Consider the following 21,937-nt stretch of genomic DNA (forward strand, 5'->3'; position numbering starts at 1 on the left):
GCGGCTGAAGGGAGGGGTGGAGCTAGGGAGCTCAGCTTTGTGGTAGTGTAGGCCGGGTCAGGGCTGACTCTTAGAAGATGTGTCGATTTCAACTCAAAATTCTGACAGACTGGCTCAAAGCCCTTGGCTGGCTTGAAATTCGGTTGAATGAGTAAGTCTATTTCTGTATAAATGAATTTGCTCTCATGACATGCAAAAATCTATACCACAGCTTTCCCTTCATTATTCAAAAAATACCTTTAAAGCCACTTATTTGGTCACACAAATATATAGTTATTAGCCGGGCGTGGTGGCTCAAGTCTGTAACCATAGATACTCAGGAGGCTGAGATCTGGAGATTAAGGTTCAAAGCCAGCCTGGGCATATTAATCACTAGAAAAGGGAAGTGGCCTTGAGCTGAACAGCTCAAGGACAGCGCCCAGTCCCAGAGTTCAAGTCCATGACCCCCACAAAAAATAATACATATATGTATATAATTATTACTGCTATTAGGTGCTTATATTATCACTGGACAACTGAATAATCATTAAAGTAACTTTATTGACATAGTAGCTTATTAATATAGACATCTATTCATGTGGTAGAACTGAATAGTTTATACTTATCTTCTCACTCATTGAAATATGAACCAAGTTTCATTACCCAATATTGAAAATGGTTTCATGCATGTGCATAGCAATGTAATTAGCCTCTTACATCTAACTCATTTTTAACAAAAATCATAGAAGCATAGGCTTTAAAACTTTAGTTATTATAAAGCCGTATTTCCTACTATCACAATTTTTACAGTAATACATCATTGTCACTGTCAGTTTTAAAAATACATGTCACTTAGTGGTGTCCCCATTGGCTACTCAGAAAGACTCCAAATATCTTCTTGAAGATGTAGATTTATTTAACTACCATACACTTTTCAAAATAATGTGACTAAAATCAGAGTGTTTGGAGCATTATGATTCTGAGTGTCATTTGTCTCACAGTACTTTGGAAACAGGTCAGCTTTTCCTTTTAAAGTGTCCCATTCTTTGGCAAAAGCAAACAATGTAAGCCCCTCAAAATGTCCATAGACTCTGAAAATAATCAAAATCCAACATGAAGCTCAAGAATTTTAAATTTCTGTTCACTTGCAAAAGATATAAACACACAGAAATCAGACAGCTTTCCCTAAGACAGGAAACCGGGTCCCTGAGATAGTATTTTTCACATTGCTAACAAAGCCTCTTAAGGAGGTCTGCTTTAAGATACAGGGGGATCTAAGTAAACATATAGAAACTTAGCATTTCAATTTATACTCAGAGAAATTAAAAGTGAACGTTTACAATGGCAATTTTCTTCTGCTGCTGCTGCTTCAATTTTTGCCTCAAGAATTTTGCCACCTTTGAAAAGTGATGAAAAAATATATAAGCTCTTTAAAGTGGACACTGGAGTCTATTTCTAGAATTTTCTAAATCAACTAGGTTATATGAATGATTCTGCAGCCAATGAATCATGGAATTAGGAAAAAGTACAACTCGGATGTTCAATGTTTTCATTATTCTGTACCACAGAGATGACCTTTACAGTTGGGAATACAAGTAATCCTGTTAGAGAAATTTGCTGATTTCAGTATTCCTCCATATAGTGTGTAGTCAAAAAGTTTTAGAACAGTTTTTTTTTTTTTTTTGCCAGTCCTGGGCTTGAGCTCAGGGCTTGAGCACTGTCCTTGGACTTTCTCAAGGCTAGCACTCTACCACTTGAACCTCAGCACCACTTCCGGCTTTTTGCTATGTATGTGGGGTACCGAGGAATCAAACCGGGGTCTTCGTGCATGCTAGGCAAGCAGTCTACCACTAGGCCAAACTCCTGGCCCCTTAGAACAGTTTTGAGCTTTAATAAGATCAGGAACATAAACGCCTCAAACTTCTACAAAGCATATACCATCTGGAGGTGCAGTTGGTTAGATTTCATGGCAACTTCAGTGTTTTGATAATGCATGTTTTGTGTTTACTTATTTGAGCTTTTATTAAAACTGAAAATTATACTAAGACTTCTAGAATTCTCTAGTTGATTCCTATGTGTGAATCATAGTTGTTGACCATTCCACCCAGAGACTTAACATTTAAATCCTGAAATGGATTTAACAGATTTCTCTTCCTTTCTCAGTATATCCTCAGAAAAGCAGATCAAAGACTTCTCTCAGTCTCTTATAGTATCCCCATGCATCTGGGATGCAATTATTTTCACGAAAAGTAAAAAGGCACACCCTTCTCAGATTCTTGGTATACAGCAATAAATTTCAGGCTCTGTGGTTGAAGTCAGCACAAATAAAAATGAACTGAGGCAATCTTGTGACCATGAGCATCAAAATGGTCAGATTTTAATAAATTTCCAGAGATTCCACCAGTTTAAAACACCTGCCTTGCTTCCAGGTGTTTTCCCTTCTCTGGGATTCATGTCATTTGAGTTTTTATCAGTGACTTCTTTTGTTTCTATAAAGGTCTCATACATCTTCTGGGCTCTGCTAATTTCTTTCTGTGCATCAAAATGGACTTTTTGCCTGGTAAGGATGGGAACTATTAAATTGAAATCATTAATTCGCTTGTTGAGTTTTCTGATGTTTTCTTGGAACTGCTCACAAGCCTGCTTCCACTGCTGCTCTTCCATTGCTGTCATTGGGTTCCCAAGCTTTTTCCTTGACACTAAAATTGCTTCCCTGAGTTGCTCAATGGTATCTGTTATTTCCTTTTGCATGAGGATCCACTCTGGTTGGTATCCATTATCTATCAATATTCTGTTCAGGTTGTGAGTCATGGGATCAATATATGAACAGCTAGAAAACTTTTTCAGAGGTTTTCCTTTCCCACTGAGATTGTCAAAGTCTCCCTTTGCCATGGATTCCTGAATGAGGTCCTCCACTAAACGCTCAATGGCTTGGGTGATCTTCTGCTCTTTACTGTGCCTGACATCTTGAACAGTTAAGCTATTAGTGAAATCCTGCCTTTGCACTTTCTGCTTCTGATATTCTAGCACTTGCTCAGCAGCACGGTCTGCCCTAAATTGCCTATACTGTTTCTCTCGTTGACTTGGGGTACCATAGCCAATACCTTCAAAACTTAAATATTGTCGGTGTTGGGGTGTATTGTATTTGAAATTTTCTTCTTCTGCTGCTTCTTCAACTTCGCTCTGTCTGGCTTTTGCTTCTTCAATCACGTGGGAAAGCACATTCCTATAAGCTTCTTCAATCTTTATGAATGCTGCAGAATCAGCATCAGTAGAGCCGCTGTCTGGATGGTATTGCTTGGCAAGCTTATGAAAAGATTCCCTGACATCATCTGCAGAGCAGCCTTCAACTAGATTTAGCAGCTTATAATATTCCCTGATTTTCTTTTTGGATTTATGGGTAGACATCATCCTGTTTCTAATGACACTAAGGTACGGCAGCATTTTCCCGAGAGTAAGAATCGTTGAAGTTTTGATCAATTGAGATCTTAAGACCTGAGCCATCATCACATAGATTGTGCTCTTCTTGTATCCAGAGTTCTGCCCAGTGATGCTCTATGAAACAACAACTATAGGTTAGCAAGGTTGCAATATTAGCAGAGTTTTATTTTCAGCTAAAAAAAATAGTAAGGAGGCCGGGCACGGTGGCTCACGTCTGTAATTCTAGCTACTCAGGAGGCTGAGATCTGAGGACCACTGTTCAAAGCCAGCCAGGGCACTAAAGAACGTGAGACATATCTCCAGTTAATCACTAGAAAACAGGAAGTGGGGCTGTGGCTGAAGGGGTAGGGTGGTAGCCTTAAGCTGAAGAGCTCAAGGATTTAAAAAAAAAAAAAAAAGGAGCCTGGCATCGGTGGCTCATGCCTGTAGTCCTAGCTACTCAGGAATCTCAGCTCTGAAGATTACTTTTTGAAGCCAGACTGGCTAGGAAAGTCCATGAAATTCTTATCTTCAGTTAACTACCAAAAAGCCAGAAGTGGAGCTGTGGTAGGGAAGCTCAAGTGGTAGAAAACTAAAAAATAAGCCCAGACAAGTCTGGTAAATCAGGAACTGGTGGCTCATGCCTGTAATCCTAGCTATTCAAGAGGTTGAGATCTGAGGATAGCAGTTTAAAGCCAGCCCTGGCACTAAAGTCTATGAGACTTTTTTTTTTTTTTTGCCAGTCCTGGGCTTGAGCTCAGGGCCTGAGCACTGTCCTTGGACTTTCTCAAGGCTAGAGCTCTACCACTTGAGTCTCAGCACCACTTCCGGCTTTTTTTTCTATGTATGTGGTACCGAGGAATCGAACCTGGGTCTTCATGCATGCTAGGCAAGCACTTTAACCACTAGGCCAAACTCCCGGCTGTCTATGAGACTCTTATCTCCAATTAATCACTAGAAAATCAGAAGTGGCACTGTGGCTCAAGTGGTAGAGTACTAGCCTTGAGCTGAAGAGCTCAGGGACAAGGCCCAGGACCAGACAAAATTCAAGCCCCAGGACAAAAAAAAAAAAAGCAAGCCCAGGCATAGTGCCCAGACCCTGAATTATTTGAGCTGAGGACCAACACCAAAACAAACTAAAAAACAAAGTAGGGTATAATGCTTAAGTACAATATAGAACAATTTTTTTCTACTGCTGCTATCACATTTTTATTTTTTTGTCAGTTGTGGGGCTTGGACTCTGGGCAAGGGTGCTGTCTCTGAGCTCTTCAGAGCCAGTTTTCCTTTTCTAAAGGAGATAAGAGTCTCACAGACTTTAGTGCCAGGGCTGGCTTTGAACTGCTATCCTCAGATCTCAGCCTCTTGAGTAGCTAGGATAATAGGAGTGAGCCACCGTGCCCAGCTTTGCTATATTTTACAGTTAGCTGGGGAATGAAAGTTGATGATGATTAGTGTTAGTACATTGTGACTTAATCTGGATTCTACTTACTGACCACAGAATTTTAGAGCTGCAAAGTTCTTAAAAATTACCAAATCAAATCATCTCAGTGTTTGAGAAAACATTGCTCCAAAGGGTTAAGTAACTTAACCAAGTCTCATAATAAGGTATCTAAAAATACAATACAGGTGTTTGCTTAATTTTATCCTCAGCAGGTTATAAATTTAATCAGCACCAGTTTTCAGTGTACCCTGTCATATTTTCTTTTTTTTTTTTTCTTTTGTAGGTCATGGGGTTTGAACGGCCTGGGTGCTTTCCCTGAGCTCTTCAGCTCAAGGCTGCCGCCCTGCCCTTGACCCAAGCCCCACTTTCCGTTTTCTGATTTTCTGAAGTTAGGGATGAGTCTCAGGTCCTCTTGTCGCGGGGTTGGCTTTGAACCTTGATCCTCACATCTCAGCCTCCTGAATAGCTAGGATTATAGTTGTGAGCCGCCGTGCCCGGCTTTCACCTGTCAAATTTTCAAGGAACCGTCTCATAAAAAACTTATTATACATGTTTGTACTTAGTACAAACATACTGTTCAAAAGACTGCACAGTTTTTAGGAAGGAGCCAAAACGAAAGTTTAGCAGCCCCCCCCCCCCCCGCCCCGGCAATTCACTGGTATATTAAAGATGCTTGGTGCAGTAGTGGACAATAGGGATAAAAGTGGCTTAGCTGTAAACGTGTGAACATGAAGACAGGGCTCCTGCGAGCCCCTGTGATGAGCCATTGGAATCGTGGAGTTTTGGAGATGGCTGGAATGGAGATGGATATGTGTACAGCTGCGATTCTAGAGGTGTCACTCCAGATCCCGGGCACGTCTCACCTAGACCCTTACTCACCTTCGCCCACAAGGCCAAGGTTGGGCTAAGGGACTCCGGGTCCCCAGGTGCGTGCGCATGCGCGCCACGGTGTCCTGTCCGCTCTGCGCGGCTGCTTCCAGTCCTCAGCGGCTCTAACCCTTAGCGGCTCTACAACGAGGGTTTTCTAGGGGAGACTGGGAAAAGATTCGCACTTGACTGTGAAAGATGACTTGGCTTACCATTGAAAGTGGTCATCTCTCTTCTCCCAAGAGGACCCAGTCGGACATTTCAGGAAGCTCAGGTCTGGCCCCGGAGCCCATCAGCTCCCCCTCCTGGAGCAGAGCTGGTTCGGAAGATTGGAATTATGGGAGTTGTAGTTCGCAGAGGGCGCAGTCCCTCCCCCCCCCCTCCCGCGCCAGCCTCCAGGCTAAATCTAGTATGACTGGTGTTAAAGCCTGTCGGTGCCCAAGCCTGGGACGGCGTGTGCAGGGTTTGCAGGATTTCCCCGAGTCTGTGTCTTTGTGACTTGGAGGGTAAGTTGTTTAGGGGAAGATTAGACTGTCCCAACTGGACCTGAACACAGTCCCTTCCTGGTCTGCAGGTGGAAACACCTGCGCTGAGACCCAAAAGGAACCCAGACACAGCATAGCAAGGACTTCTTGACCAGCTTGAATAGCCAGGCGATTGTAGAAGTTGGGGATCCACCCGAAAGCAAAATAAGAGGTCTTCTGATTTCAGTGACAAAACTAAACACCACAAGCTTCCCAAATAGTGATCTAACAGGGAGGGGGTGCTCCTGAGGAGGGGGCCTTGACCACGCACAGTGGGTGAAGCAGCTTGAGGGGTTGGCTCAAATTCACTTCATGATAATTGGTCCCCTTTGATAGGACACTTGGTTTGAATCGTTGATTTGCACTGTTTAATCAGTTGGAACCAGAGACTTCCAGGTTGGCCTGTTTACCCAATTTGGGTCACTGAGCTCTGGGCATCCCTTCAGAGGATAGATGTTACTACATGTTCCCTTTAAGATAGATGTCCATCACAGAGATAAATTTTTTTATTTGTACTTCTTTGTGTCCAGAATTTTTTGTTTTTGTTTCAACCCCAGGATAAATTTCTTAGATATCCTTGCTCAGAGGGAAGGACTGACATTGCCCCCCAAATGTCTCTTTACTTGACTTATGTAACTAACCTGTGCATTATTATTAATTTTTTTTTTGTGGGTCATAGGTCTTGAACTCTGGGCCTGGGCTCTGTCCCTGAGCTCTTCAGCTCAAGGTTGCTGCCCTACCCCTGGAGCCACAGCCCCACTTCCCATTTTCTAGTGATTAATTGGAGATAAGTCTTTAGTGTCTGGACTGACCTTGAACCATGATCCTCAGATATCATCCTCCTGAGTAAGTGGGATTACAGGGGCAAGCCACTGTGCTGGCTTTGTGCAATACTTTTATAACAACAATAAAAAAAGAAAAAAGAAAAAAAAGAAGAGGCAAAACCTGGTACCACATACATTGAAAAAGCTGGAAATGGTGCTGTGGCTAAAGTGGTAGAGCTGTAGTCTTGAAAAAGCCCAAGGATAGCACTCAAGTCCCAAGTTCAAGTCCCAGGACTAGCAAAAACAAAACAAAATCCTTTAGGGATGGGAGTGTGGCCTAATGGTAGAATGCTTGCCTAGCATTCATGAAGCCCTGGATTCTATTCCCTGGTACCACATACACAGAATAAACTGCAAGTGGTGCTATGGCTTCAGTGGTAAAGCGCTAGCTTTGAAAAAGCTCAGGGTCAGTGCCCAGGCCCTGAGTTCAAGTACCAGCATTGGCAAAAAGAAAAAAATGTTTAGTTCCCAGAGTACATGAATTATTTGAGTAAACAGACAGAGCCACTCTTCTTATTCTTTCTTTCCTTTTTTTTGTTTTTGTTTCTGGGCACTGTCCTTGAACTCTTTCCTTCAAGGCTTGTGCGCATCCACTTCAAGCCACAGCTCTATTTCGTTTCCTGGTAGATAATTAATGATAAGTCTCATGGACTTTTTGGCTAAGGCTTGCTTCAAACTGTGATCCTCAGATCTCAACTTCCTAAGTATAGGCATGAGCCACCAGCACTTGGTGTATGAGAGTGGAAGTTACAACAAAGAAGATAGTCCTTATGCGCTTTAATCAAGCACTTCATTAATAGTCTGAAATCTTGGCTGTTTCCCGTCTCTTACTTCTGATCTGTCCTGTCATAGAGCAATTTTTTGAAGGGGCGGTGGGGGAGATAGTACTGGGGCTTGAACGTAGGGCTTAGGTGCTATTCCTTAGCTTTTACACGCAAGGCTGGTGCTCTACCACTTGAGCTGCTGGAGGTAAAGCTTGTTTTATTTCTATTTTTTGCTAGTTAATTGGAGATGAGTCATGCTTTTCTGCCCAGACTGACTTAGCCTCATGATCCTCAGATCTCAGGCCTCACAGGCAGCTAGAATTACAGGCATGAGCCACTGATGCCTGTGATTTGTGTGTGTCATGGGGCTTGAACTTGGCCTGGGTGCTGTCCTTGAGCTCTTCATCTCAAGACTACTGCCCTGCACCTGGGCCTGGGTGCTGTCCATGAGCTCTTCAACTCAAGGATACTGTCCTACCCCTGGGCCTAGGCGCCACCCTGAGCTCTTTAGCTCAAGGCTACCACCCTACCCTGGAGTCTTGCCCCACTTCTTGTTTTCCAGAGGTTAAAACTGGAGGTAAGAGTCTCAGGTCCTTTTGTGCCTGGGCTAGCTTTGAACCTTGATCCTCAGATCTCAGCCTCTTGAGTAGCTATGATTACAGGTGTGAGACACCTCGGGCATTCTACTATCACTGATTTTTTTTTTTTTTTTGCCAGTCCTGGGCTTGATCTCAGGGCCTGAGCACTGTCCTTGGACTTTCTTAAGGCTAGAGCTCTACCACTTGAGCCTCAGCACCACTTCTGGCTTTTTTTTTTCTATGTATGTGGTACCGAGGAATCGAACCTGGGTTTTCGTGCATGCTAGGCAAGCACTCAACCACTAGGCCAAACTCCCGGCACCGACCTCTGATTTTTAAAGAAAAAACAAATTAGGAATTTCCAGACATGGGTTGATAATCTTTCTTGCACCCCCCCTCCCTTTTTTTTTTTTTTTTGCCAGTTCTGGGCTTGAGCTCAGGGCCTGAGCCCTGTCCTTGGACTTGTTGCCAGTTGTGGGGCTTGAACTCAGGGTCTGAGCACTGTCCTTGGACTTTTTGTCCTCAAGGCTAGAGCTCTACCCTTGAGCCACAGCACCACTTCTAGCTTTTTTCTATGTATGTGATGCCAAGGAATTGAACCCGGGTTTTTTGTGCATGCTAGGCAAGCACTTTACCACTAGGCCAAACTCTTGGCCCTCCTTGGACTTTCTCAAGGCTAGAGCTCTACTACTTGAGCCTCAGCACCACTGTTGGCTTTTCTTCTATGTATGTGGTACCAAGGAATTGAACCTGGGTCTTCATGCATGCTAGGCAAACACTTTTACCACTAGGCCAAACTCCCGGCCCCTGCACCATTTTTTTTTTCTCCCGCCAGTCCTGGGCTTGAGCTCATGGCCTGAGCACTGTCCTTGGACTTTCTCAAGGTTTGAGCTCCACCACTTGAGCCTCAGCACCACTTCTAGCTTTTTCCTATGTATGTGGTACTGAGGAATCAAACTCGGGTCTTCGTGTATGCCAGGCAAGCACTCTACCACTAGGCCAAACTCCTGGCCCCTTTCTTGCACTTTTTAAGTACCTCAAAGATATTATCTCTATGCTTACTTCTAAAAGGAGGAAACCAATAAATAAGAGATGCACTTAATGTTTGCCATGCTCTGTGCTAAGTGCTTTATTTGTATTTGTACTCTCTTAACCCTTATATCCATATGAGAGACTATCATTTCCCCCCATTTTACATATAGGGAAATAATCATTGCATCAAGCCGATTTCATCTTCTTGTGAGAATTACACAATGTTTGTAAACCACTTGGCACAGAGACTTGCATATTAAGCAACTTTTTTTTTTTTTACAAAAGCCTTATCTTTCAAACCTTCTCGAATTATAAACAGTAAACAACTACTTTTTTCCTTCTATGTTTTTTTTTTGTGTGTGTGTGTGTGTGTGTGTGCTGGGTGTACTGTGTGTGCCAGTACTGAGCTTGAACTCAGGGCCTAGGTACTATTCCTTAGCCTTTTCACTCAAGGCTAGTGCTCTATTACTTGAAACACAGCTCTACTTCTGACATTTTGCTGGTTAAATTGGGAGCTGTCCCTGATCTCTTCAGAACAATGCTACTGTCCTACCTTTGAGCCAAGCCCCACTTCACAGTTTTCTAGAGATTAATTTGAAGCTAAGAATTTCAGGTCCTTTTGTGTCTGGGCTGGCTCTGAACCTTGATCCTCAGATCACAGCCTCCTGAGTAGCTAGGATTATAGGCATGAGTCACCGTGGGATTATTGACAGAGTAAAATCTGACCATCTTAATGATACTAAATGGGAGTTACTAAGAAACCTGATAATAGCCAGTTATGGTTCAGATAATTGGAAAAGTCTCAGTTCAAACCAATGCAGTTAGACAACATGAGGAGATTCATTTCACCCTGATCAGGTTAGGCTACTTTTATACATTCAGTGTATACAAAAATATGACTAGGGCCGGGAGTTTGGCCTAGTGGTTAAAGTGCTTGCCTAGCATGCATGAAGACCCGGGTTCGATTCCTCAGTACCATATGTAGAAAAAAGCCGGAAGTGGTGCTGAGGCTCAAGTGGTAGAGCTCTAGCCTTGAGAAAGTCCAAGGACAGTGCTCAGGCCCTGAGCTCAAGCCCAGGACTGGCAAAAAATAAATAAGTAAATAAAAAATAAATAAAAAAAAATGACTAAAACCCAGGTGATAAACCTTAGCACCCTCTCATGATTCCCTACCCCCACTATTAGACAACTGTGTCCCATACTTCTCATCAAAGATTAGAGAACACATAAAAGTAGCAGTGAAAAGTGAAAAGTGGGTCAGAAAAAGTCTGAGAAAGACTAAGATTCTGATATTTTCTTAGGCTGAATAACTGGTTTGATTATAAATGTGAAGGTAATGAAAACTGGAAAGATTATGAGAAATGTCTTAGATGTGTAACAGTCTTAATTTTAATGGAAGGGGAAAGACATTGTTTTATTATTAGCAGTTTTTCTTCTTGGGCTAATAAATCCATGGTAAAAAGGCAGCAAGCAGGGGCCGGGAGTTTGGCCTACTGGTAGAATGCTTGCCTAGCAAGCACGCCTCTCCGGGTTTAATTCCTCGGTACCACATACACTGAAAAAAGCAGAAATGGTGCTGTGGCTCAAGTGGCAGAGCACTAGCCTTGAGGAAAGCCCAAAGATGGCGCTCATGCCCTGAGTTTAAGCCCCAGGACTGGCAAAAAAAAAAAAAAAAAAAAAAGGCAGCAAGTAAATAGCTGTAGTTCTTTCACAACTGGCTTCAGTTGCTCAACTTAGGAGGCTTCATTCTTGGATCCAACAGATCTTGCCATTTTCCCCAAGCTGTACAGTGCCACTCGCCACCAGCTGGAGGGCTGCAGGAAATATTTTGTGTTCTGCTAATTTTACTCTTTCAGACAAAGTTTCGATCGTGTCTCCCCTCTTCACCGGAACAGCTTCTTGTAAAATGATTTGTCCAGCATCTACATCTTCCTGGGAAAGGAAGGAAGAGTTTTGAGCTGTACTTTCCAGCAGTGTACTTTATACCTAAGCACTCATAGTGATATTTTGGGAGGAAAAGACATACTCACAGCTACAAAGTGCACTGTGCACCCTGTAATTGTGACTCCAGCTTCCAGAACTTGCTCATGAGCATTGGCACCCTTAAAAGAAGGGAGCAAGGATGGGTGGATGTTCAGCATTTTTCCTAGAAATTAAAACAAAACAAACAAACAAAAAACAGGTGGTGAGACTTCTAAAATCATGTGGTTTTTATTCTGTTTTCTTGTTAAAAAAGAATTATTTCTATTTGAGATCAGAAGTCAATAGGAGTTGGATTTCTAGGATAGGCATTTCCCTTACAAAATACAGAATGAAGTAAAAGGAAATACAGTTCTTGCTCAAGTAGGAGGAAGTGGTTGTCTTGACAAGCTAATAGAATGCCAGGGCATCTAAATAGGTATCCAGAGTAATTGAATTAAGGAGGGAGGTGTGAGATTGTACAGAAGGGCTGTACAAAAAGCCCTTAAGTTAAGCTTGTTGCTGGCACATACTGTTAAGAGAGATAAGAGGGGTTGGGAAACTGGATTAGTGGTAGAGTGCTTTCCTAGCATGTATGAGGCCCTGGGTTTGATTCCTTGGTACCACAAAGTAACATGACAGCATTTTTTTTTTTTTTAAAGAATAGGTAAGAGGTTCTTGCAATAGTGTCTATGAACTTGACTTCTAAGTACAAAGTGATATATCTTTCAGGCCAATTTTGAATTAGTTCTGTATGCTTATGGCACCAAATGAGCTGCCTCTTGTATTATAGTATGAGTGCTCTAATTACCTTTTCCTAAACAAACTCCTTGGAGTGAAAATGCACTGTTGTCTAGTGTTCATAAACATGGAAGAGCATGCAATCAAAGCTTTTAAGGAAAAGGTAAAATTACAAGACAGAGTGTCTTCTAGCATCTCTTCACAATGTGCTAATGCATCCTAGAGAGGAGGGTTCTTCACCTGGGAGACACACAACCATTTTTTCACCTTGGGATACATGGAACCACTTTTTGCTTCTAAACAAGTAAAAAGGGGCTTGTAAATATTTGTTTGAAATATGAAATATCATCTTTGCAATAATGTGAACAAAACTGGGCTACATTAGAAAGTGACTATTACAGAAAGTTAAATAAAACTGACAAGAGAAAGGTTAATAATTGTTATGCAGTTCTTTGAAAGCACAGACAATTCAATTATGACCTCGTTTAAAGCAAAACATCAAAACACCACAATAAATATTTCATCCTAGACTGTTTGTCAAGCTGACCATTCTAGGGTCCATTTCCTTTTTTTTTTTTTTTCCCATCAGTCATGGGACTTGAACTCTGGACCTGGGTGCTGTGCCCTGGACCTTGAGCTCTTAAGCACAAGGCTACAGCCTTACCCCTTGAGCCACAGCACCCCTTGTAGTTTTCTGGTGATTAATTGCAGGTAAGAGTCTTACAGACATTTTAGTGCCTGGGGTAGTTTTGAACCACGATTCTCAGATCTCAGCTTCCTGAGTAGCTAGGATGACAGGCATGAGCCACCTCGCCTGGCTAGAGTCCATTTTCTATTGACTTCTCTATTTGTACGGGATATCAAACAGCTTTGCTTACCGTTCCATTTTCTGACAAACGGGCCAGAGAGAATTCTCATGAATCCTGCAAGACAGACTATGTCTGTGCAAAACTCTTCAAGGACTTGGTCAATTGCATTGTCAAATTCTACACGACTTTTGTATAATTTATGATTAATTACCTGTAATAGGAAAAAAAAGTCAAGCATAGCCTTTTTTCAAAAAATTCTCAAAAAAATTTTTTTTAAATTCAGCTTTATATAAACCAGAGTTTACCTTCTTTTAAGGAGATAAGAGAATGGGCAGGATGAGTGGGAAGACCCATAGCATTCTGCCCAAAATGAAAGCATTTAAAAACGTTCCCACTATGTCTGTGACAGAAGATTAGGAACTAAGACCCTGAGGAGGGCTGGCAGCATAGCCTAGTGGTAGTGAGTCTGCCTGGTGTGCAGGAAGCCTGGGTTTGAATCCCCAGTACCACATACACAGAAAAGGCTGGAAGGAGCACTGTGGTTCAAGTGGCAGCATGTTATCCTTGAGCAAAAAGTATCAGTGCCCAGGCCCTGAGTTCAAGCCCCAGGACTGGCAAAAAAAAAAAAAAAAAAAAAAAGAAGAAGAAAGAGAAGGAGAAGAAGAAGGAAGAGGAGGAAGAGGCGGAAAGAGGAGGAAAGAGGAAGACAAGGAAGAAGAGGAAGATGAAGAAGAAGGAGAAGAAAGAAGACTTGGAGGTTTAGCTTTGTGGCATGCGTGAGGCCCGCTGGTAAATCTTCAATACCATGCAAAGCCAAACTAAATCAGCCTACTTTCCCAAGTGACTTACTTTGGTAGGAATACCAGCTCGCTCTGCCTTGGTTAGCCCAGCAACTCCAACTTTGTTGGAGATAACAACAACAACGTGGGCAGGACTCTCTGGATCCAGGGTACTGTCTATAAGTGCTTGGAGGTTCGATCCTGAAAAGGCAGGAAAAAAAAAACCTGGTGTTGGTGGCTCACACCTATAATCATAGCTACTCAGGAGACAGATCTGGAAGATCTAGTTCAAGACCAGCTTAGGCAGTAAAGTTCCTTAGACTTTTAATTGCCAGCAGAAAGACATTTGGAGGCATGGCTCAAATGGTAGAGCACCAGCCTGGTCTGCAGAAATCCCTTAGTCACCCAAAAAGAGGGAAGGGAGATGAAAGAGAAATGAGAGAAAAATGTAATTTTGAATAGGGAAGAATCAAGCTTTCTGAATTGTTTAGGAAAAACATTGGCAATAGTTAGGATTTTAACTCTCTATTGGGATACTGGATTAGTAATTTGTAAAACAAAACAAAACAACAATAGTCATTCTGGTTCTAGCACCCCCCCCTTCTCCCCTCCCTCTTTTTCGCTCATCTATCTAAAATTGCTCCTGCAAAATAGCATGATCTAGCATTCCAGTAGAAACAGATAGAATGTTCTTACTATATTATTCTACATTCATAGAAGTAAAATGTGTTTCTTTTTCTTAATACTACTCACAGAAGTAAAATGTGAGTTTCTTTTTCTTAGTCATCTTCTCAAATTCCTTAGTTTTTATTTTTACTTTTTTAGTTGATTGTGTGTGGGCTTGAACTCTGGGCCTGGGCACTCTCCTTGAGCTCTTCAGTTCAAGACTAAGCCCTACCACTTGAGCCATACTGCCACTTCTGGTGGTTAACCAGAGAGAAGAGTCTCATGGGCTTTTGTGCCTGGGCTGGTTTAGAACCATGATCCTCTGATTTCAGCCTCCTGAGTCATTAGGATTGATGGCGTGAGCCAAGGGTGCCTGGCTTTTTTTGTGTGTGTACTCAACCACTTTAGTCACAACTCTATACTTCTGGCTTCTTGGTGGTTAACTGAAGCTAAGAGAGTTTGAGACTTCCTTGACTGAGTTTGCTTTGATCCACAATCCTCAAATCCATTGACTAGTGAGGATTATAGATGTGAGCCACTGGTACCTACTTCCATTTCTACTTTCTCCTTAGAAAATGGACTCAAATTTGTAATAAACATGGAAAGACTAAGGATACAAAAAAGATTATGTACCCCTCAAGGATTCCCTACTCCAATAATGCTGACAGCATTACAATTGGTTGTATTTTTTGTGTGTGCATAGGGGGTGGAGGAAAAGATGGCAAAGTAGGATGCAAGCAAGAAGGGGGATGGTTCAATGGCATACAATGGAGAGGAAGGCAAACTCTCACCTGTTCCAGATATCAGGATAGCCACTCTTGCCTTTTTTGGTTGGGTAGGAAGATGATTTTTCTGAGAGCCATTCACCAACAACGACCCGTTCATCCGCATGGTTTCAGTAAGATTCTTGACTTTCACTCGAGGGGAACCTTCATTTCAGATATAACAAGAAATAAGTAAACAACTTACTAGGAATAATGGGCAGAAAATGTTCTCTGTAAACTTTGAAGTGTACTACATTTTATTTTGAAAATAAGACATGTAGGAAGTTAAAAAAAATGGATTTAAAACATTTACAATGACTCATTTATAAAAGTTCCTGAGTACATTATATAGGCTGCTACTTCAATTAAGAGCTATAGAGCAAATCATCACACTGAAGAATACAGTGGATGTAATACAGCCAGCAAGTATTCTGCTCTAATTCCACACCTGTGCTTTTTTGGGGGACTTGAACTCTGAGCCTGGGCACTGTCCCTGAGCTCTTCAATTTAAGGCAAGAGATCTACCACTTGTGCCACTTGCAGTTTTCTGGTGGTTAAATGGACATAAGAGTCTCATAGACTTTTGTGCCCAGGCTGGCTTTGAACTGTGATCCTCAGATCTAAGCCTCCTGAGTAACAGCTAGGATCTGGCATCTGGCCTAAGTTCAAATCCTTCTAGTTCCACCACTCAGCTTATTGATAGGCCTCTTGTTTTCAGGAGAAATCATGTGATCAGCATGTTGAGAAAAGGGGGTTTCTTATTGCAATGTGAACTGAAGAATGTTCTTTGCACTGTTTAGAGAACCTGCCTGAAAATGAAACTTACTCAATGGAGGAAAAAGACAGACAAAAGCAAGCTTAGGACCGTGAGTTTGGCCTTGTGGTTAAAGTGCTTGCCTAGCATGCACGAAGACCCGGGTTCGATTCCTTGGTACCACATACATACAAAAAAGCCGGAAGTGGTGCTGAGGCTCAAGTGGTAGAGCTTTAGCCTTGAGAAAGTCCAAGGACAGTGCTCAGGCCCTGAGCTCAAGCCCAAAACTGGCAAAAAAAAAAAAAAAAAAAAAAGCAAGCTTAATAAGCATTAGCATTTCTGTTAGCATGTGGGTTGTTTTTTTTTCTTTTTCTTTTTTTTTTGGGTCCGGTATTGGAGCTTGAACTCAAGGCTACAGTGCTGTCTTTAGCTTTTTCAGTCTTCAGACTGGCACTCTACCACTTAAGCTACACCTTCATTTCTGGCTTTTTTAGTGGTTAATTGGAGATACAAGGATGATGGACTTTCCTACCTGTACTAGCTTTGAACTGTGATCCTCAGATCTCATCCACCTAAATAGTTGGGATTACAGGCATAACCTTGGTGCCTTGCTGCTAATTATCTGAGTGGATTTTCTGATACTCTGCCAAGTTCTAACTCTTTTAGTAAGGTTCCAACTCATACTCAATGCTGCTGAAGATGCTCCCTCAGTAGTCCCTGTACAGAGCTGAGCCACAATGCAGAGCAACGTGATCTCTGTTTTAAGATTAATTGAGGAAGTGAGCAGTTGTGCATGTCTGAATAGGACCCCAAGATGTCCAAGTTTTAAAATGGGAATACATGAGATGAATTATCGCTAGAGTGGAATAAAAAGTGCAAAGAGTTTGTGAGGCAAAGTTTAGCTATGTTTAAGGCTGGCTGACAGCCGGGCATGGCTGGCTCATGTCTGTACTCCTAGCAGTCAGGAAACTAAGCTCTGAGGATCAAAGTTTGAAGCCAACTCAGAAATACAAGCCTGAGTTTTTTTGTTTTTTTTTTTGCGGGGGTGGGGGAAGGCCTGGATTTCTGGATTTGAACTCAGGGCCTGAGCATTGTCCCCGGGCTTTCTCAAGGCTAGCACTCTACCACTTGAGCCAGAGCACCACTTTCAGCTTTTTCTGTGGATGTGGTTATGGAGGAGTCAAACCCAGGGCTTCATGTATGCTAGGCAAGCACTCTACCACTAGGCCACAGTCCCAGGACCCTGAGACTCTTATCTCTAAGTAACCAATAAAAAGTTGGAAGTGGGCTGGGCGTTAGTGGCTCATACTTGCAATCCTAGCTACTCAGGAAGTTGAGATTGGAGCTGTGGTTCAAAGGCAGGTAGGCAGGAAAGACTCTAATCTCTAATTATCAAAAGGTGCAAATAAGTTGGGTGTGGTGGCTCATACCAGTAATCCTATCTACTCAGGAGGCTGACATCTGAGGATCATAGCTCAAAGCCAGCCCAGGCACTAAAGTCTGTGAAACTCTTATTTCCAATTAACCACCAGAAAACCGGAAGCAGTGCTGTGGCTCATGGGGTAAGGCAGTAGCCTTGAAATGAAGAGCTCAGGGACAGCGCCTAGACCCAGAGTTCTAGTGGTGGAGTGCTTGCCTAGACCCAGCAAAAGACCTGGGTTCAATTCCTTGGTACCACATGTATAGAAAAATCTGGAAGTGTTGCCATAGCTCCAGTGGTAGAGTGCTAGCCTTGAGGAAAGCCCAAGGACAGTGCTCAGTCCCTGAGTTCAAGCCCCAGGACTGACAAAAAAAAAAAAAAAAAAAAAAAAAAGGGCCGGGAGTTTGGCCTAGTGGTTAAAGTGCTTGCCTAGCATGCATGAAGACCAGGGTTCGATTCCTCGGTACCAGATACATAGAAAAAAGCCGGAAGTGGTGCTGAGGCTCAAGTGTAGAGCTCTAACCTTGAGAAAGTCCAAGGACAGTGCTCAGGCCCTGAGCTCAAGCCCATGACTGGCAAAAAAAAAAAAAAAAGGTGGAAATGATGCTGTGGGTCAAAGAAGCAGAACAAGTCTTGAGTAGAAAAGCTTGAGGACAGTGCCCAGGCCTTGAGTTCAAGCCTCACAACTGGAAAGAAGTGGCGATGTGGCTCAAGTGATAACAATAATAACCTTAAAAGTAAGTGCAGTTGCTCTCGCCTGTAATTCTAGCTACTCAGGAGGCTGAGATCTGAGGATCAAGGTTCAAAGCCAGCTCAGGCACAAAAGGACAGGGTAGAGCAGTAGCCTTAAGCTGAAGAGCTTAGGGACAATGCCCAGGCCCAGAGTTCAAGCTTGTGACCCCACCCCCCAAATATTGGCCTTAAACAAAAATGTTAAAAAAGTGCATGAGGCCCCAAGTTCTAGTCTCAAGTGAGAAAGATCACCTTCAGGACATGTGACCACACTGCCAATCACCCAGGCTTCTTCCTGACACTGGTGAATAGCAGCCATGACTTGTTCTGTTTGGTGCTTTGACACCACAAGAGCAGCTCCAACGCCACAGTTAAATGTCCTGGCCATCTCTTCTTCAGAGAGCTGTCCTTCATGCTGTAACCATGAAAAGACCCTAGGGATCCTCCAGCTACAGGCATCTGAAAACAAGGAAGACAAGTTAGAGTTACTTAACCTATTCAATCACACAAAAATACAGGAATACAAATACACAGAGGAATAGAAATCATAATTGGACACTACTTTATATAAACTACAAATGTAATGCCTTTGAACATCACAGAAGTTTCTTTGTTTAAAAATCTATCTGGGGCCAGGAGTGTGGCCTAGTGGTAGTGTTTGTCTAGCATGCACGGAGCCCTGGGGTTGATTCCTGGGTACCACATACACGGAAAAAGCTGCAAGTGGCACTGTGGCTAGCCTTAAGCAAAAACTGTCCAAGGGCAGTGCCCAGGCCCTGAGTTCAAGACCCACAACAGGCAAAAAAACAAAAAGATGGTAGAGTGCTAGCTTTGCCCTGAAGAGCTCAGAGCACTCAGGCCCAGAGTTTAAGCCCCATGACAAAACAACAACAACAATAACAACAAAAACTATCTGTAGCTATCAAAATAAACTGTAAGAAATGGAGACCAGGTTATTTTCTTGATTGTTTTGTTTACTTTTTATCTTGTTGATCTCTGATTTGAGAGGGTAAGGGAGACACAGAAACAGAGGGACAAAGGGTGTACAAATGCAGCAAGATGCTCACTGGACACTGCGTTGAAACTGAATTACACAACTTGTGTGTGGGGATGGGAGGGAAAACCTGGGAGTGAGAGAAGAGATGACACTGTCTGAGAAGAAATATATTCATTCCTCCAACTGCGGGGGTACCAGTGTACATCTCAGAGCCCTGTGCTTGCTAGGCAGGTGTTCTACCACTTAAGAGTCACACTTTTTGATCTAACCAAAATACACTGGCCTGCCTAATCTTTAGCCTAGATCTGTGCTGTACTTTACAATGCTGACAAGCAACATGTTAAAAATTCCCTCCTTACCATTATTTCTTCTGCTGCTTGGGACTAAAATAGGGCCTAAGCAAATGCTCAGCCAGGAAGCTATGACCCCCAGATTCCCTTGGGAGGGATGACACTTTTATGGGGTTCAGCTCACTTGACTGTTCCTTCCAGTAATTTCCCCTCTGAGGAATTCCTTTTTGTTCCCTTTTACTGCACCCAATTTATTTTCAGCTGATCTTAACCTCTGTCCACAGGCGTGGAAGAATGAACACACTGGAGAATCTTAAAAAACTGCATCATACTCTCTCCTCCTGTGCTAGTGACTGCTGCCTGCTCACTTACTTGAACCTGCTCACTTGCTTGTAAGTGTAGAAAAAATTACCATTCTGTCTCAGTTTTGTATTGCCTGGGTCAGGTCCTTTTTTCCTTTGCAGATTACTTAGCTACCATTTTCCTTCCAGGAACAGAGGGTTCTAGCTCTTTTCACGTACAATCATGTATGCAATAACTACACAGAGATTTTTTTTTTCGCACAGTACATGTTTATAATTTCTTTGAAGAATAATTATTTAGTGATCTTACCCAAATCGACTCCAAATTTTAGAGGCAGTACTCTGGGAATGTTTTCTAGCAGTCCTCCACCAGTAATATGAGCAAAGGCTTTGACATGTCCTGAGCGGATGACGGGTAACAGTGAATGGCAGTAGATTCTAGTTGGAGTTAGAAGCAAATCCCCTACAGATTAGAGAAATAAGACCAAACTTACCCAACAAATACAAAGCAATTCTGAAAGGGACAGTGATTGTGACCTCTATAGACATACCAGTTCTTTTTTTTTTTTTTTTTTTGCCAGTCCTGGGCTTGAGCTCAGGACCTGAGCACTGTCCCTGGACTTTCTGAAGGCCAGAGCTCTACCACTTGAGCCTCAGCACCACTTCCGACTTTTTACTATGTATGTGGTACCAAGGAATCAAACCTGGGTCTTCGTATATGCTAGGCAAGCACTCTACCATTAGGCCAAACTCCTGGCCATACCAGTTTTTTTTTTTTTTTAATTTTATTTATTTTTTGGGGGGAATGACAGACCTGAGGCTTGAACTCAGGGCTACTCAAGGCTAGTGTTCTATTGCTTGAGCTACAGCTCTACTTCAGGCTTTTTGGGGGTTAAGTGGAGATAAGAGTCTCACAGACTTTACTGCCAGGGCTGGCTGAACTGCAATCCTCAGATCTTAGCCTTCTGAGTAGCTAGGATTAGAGTCAGGATCCACTGATGCCCAGCTAGACACACAGGTTCTATAATGATGTCCAAGCAGGAAAACGTAGGAAAATGCAAGTCATCCCATTCTAGCTTTTCATAAAGAGAGACTAAACCCACACAGTAACTGCGCAGCTATGTGCAAGCAAGACAACATGAGTTTACCTAGAGTCTGGTCACCACAACCATCAGGTGCTGGAGAGGAGTACTGAAGGGAAGATTTCTCCACAATTTTCCTCACAAGGCTAAAGCCATTGCTGTGAAGGCCGGACGAGGCAATTCCAATAACAGCATCACCTTCAGTGATCCTATCTAGATAGGGGAGTTTCTGATCCCGTTCCATGGCACCAACAGCAAAACCAGCCAGGTCATACTCGCCTGGAGGATACATGTCAGGCATTTCTGCTGTTTCCCCTCCTAGAATCCAAGATCAAAGACATCACATATTTACAAATCTGCATTGGAAACCAGGACACTAAAGAGTTACACTTAAGAGGAACAACAGGGCCGGGAGTTTGGCCTAGTGGTAGAGTGTTTGCCTACCATGCTTGAAGACCCGGGTTTGATTTCTCGGTAACACATACATAGAAAAATGCCAGAAGTGTTGCTATGGATCAGGTGATAGAGCTCTAGCCTTGAGAAAACCCAAGGACAGTGCTCAGACTCTGAGCTCAAGCCCAGGACTGGCAAAAAAAAAAAAAAAAAAAAAAAGAGCAACAAAAAAATATGAGGCTATATCCTACTATATCCTACGTTCTATCAGCTGCCTAACAGACCAACGAAGCGTGACTATAAGTAGACTGAGATGAAGTCCCAGCTCTGCCAGTCCATACATGGCTTCCTAACACTGCCAGTTAATGGAATTATGTAAATTAATTTCTGTAATAGCTTGGTTTCAGAAGTGCTTTCACAGTCATGTAACCTTTACCATCATTCCATCTTCCAGATAATGCCAAGGCTTAGAGAAATAATTTAAGACTGCCGACTCCAAATGTCTTTGCCATGAACTGCAGCATACTATATTTTGCATTTGTGTCACACAAGGACAGAAAGTAGAGGCCAGGAGATGACACATTAAAAACTTGCGCTCTAGAAGATGGCTGAAGGGTAAATTTTGGCTTTTATATCCAATTTGTCCACAGACAAATCATGGAAGGGGAAATTTTGTGCCTTGGCCCATAAATAGATTTTGCTAAAATAATTGTCATATATAAGTGAAGCAATATTTCTATAAAGCCTAAATAATCTTGCTAGAAAATATGACATTAGGGGCCTGGAACGTGGCCTAGTGCTAGAGTGCTCATCTAGCATG

The 21,937-nt window shown here is 42.6% G+C and overlaps 2 protein-coding genes across 8 annotated transcripts in view; both read right to left on the bottom strand.

Annotated features, from left to right (window-relative positions):
- Nucleotides 1-520: 520 nt before the first annotated feature.
- Nucleotides 521-6,048, bottom strand: Dnajc28 (DnaJ heat shock protein family (Hsp40) member C28). 2 transcript variants are annotated; one of them, XM_090349005.1, is made up of 2 exons: nt 5,920-6,048; nt 521-3,534 (listed from the first exon to the last, which is right to left on the bottom strand). In XM_090349005.1, exons 1-2 carry the CDS (start codon nt 5,920-5,922, stop codon nt 2,350-2,352), a joined length of 1,188 nt encoding a protein of 395 aa, XP_090205131.1. In that variant the 5' UTR covers nt 5,923-6,048; the 3' UTR covers nt 521-2,349. The 2 variants fall into 2 exon arrangements, with proteins under 2 accessions (XP_090205131.1, XP_090205139.1); XM_090349013.1 differs by lacking the exon at nt 5,920-6,048 and adding an exon at nt 5,720-5,904.
- A 4,747-nt stretch (nt 6,049-10,795) lies between these two features.
- The window catches only part of Gart (phosphoribosylglycinamide formyltransferase, phosphoribosylglycinamide synthetase, phosphoribosylaminoimidazole synthetase), a 32,283-nt gene continuing 21,141 nt past the window's right edge, over nt 10,796-21,937 (bottom strand). For all 6 annotated transcript variants that reach the window (XM_090348969.1, XM_090348962.1, XM_090348953.1 and 3 more), the window contains exons 15-22: nt 20,791-21,042; nt 19,953-20,105; nt 18,306-18,512; nt 15,175-15,312; nt 13,788-13,918; nt 13,008-13,149; nt 11,460-11,575; nt 10,796-11,361 (exon numbers count right to left, since the gene is read on the bottom strand). In XM_090348969.1, the coding sequence (XP_090205095.1) occupies nt 11,173-11,361; nt 11,460-11,575; nt 13,008-13,149; nt 13,788-13,918; nt 15,175-15,312; nt 18,306-18,512; nt 19,953-20,105; nt 20,791-21,042 (1,328 nt within the window). In that variant the 3' untranslated portion in view covers nt 10,796-11,172. The remainder of the gene's footprint in view (nt 11,362-11,459; nt 11,576-13,007; nt 13,150-13,787; nt 13,919-15,174; nt 15,313-18,305; nt 18,513-19,952; nt 20,106-20,790; nt 21,043-21,937) is intronic.

This window comes from Megascapheus bottae, chromosome 1, assembly GCF_031878675.1.
Source record: "Megascapheus bottae isolate mThoBot1 chromosome 1, mThoBot2.hap1, whole genome shotgun sequence".
Lineage (NCBI taxonomy): Eukaryota > Metazoa > Chordata > Mammalia > Rodentia > Geomyidae > Megascapheus > Megascapheus bottae.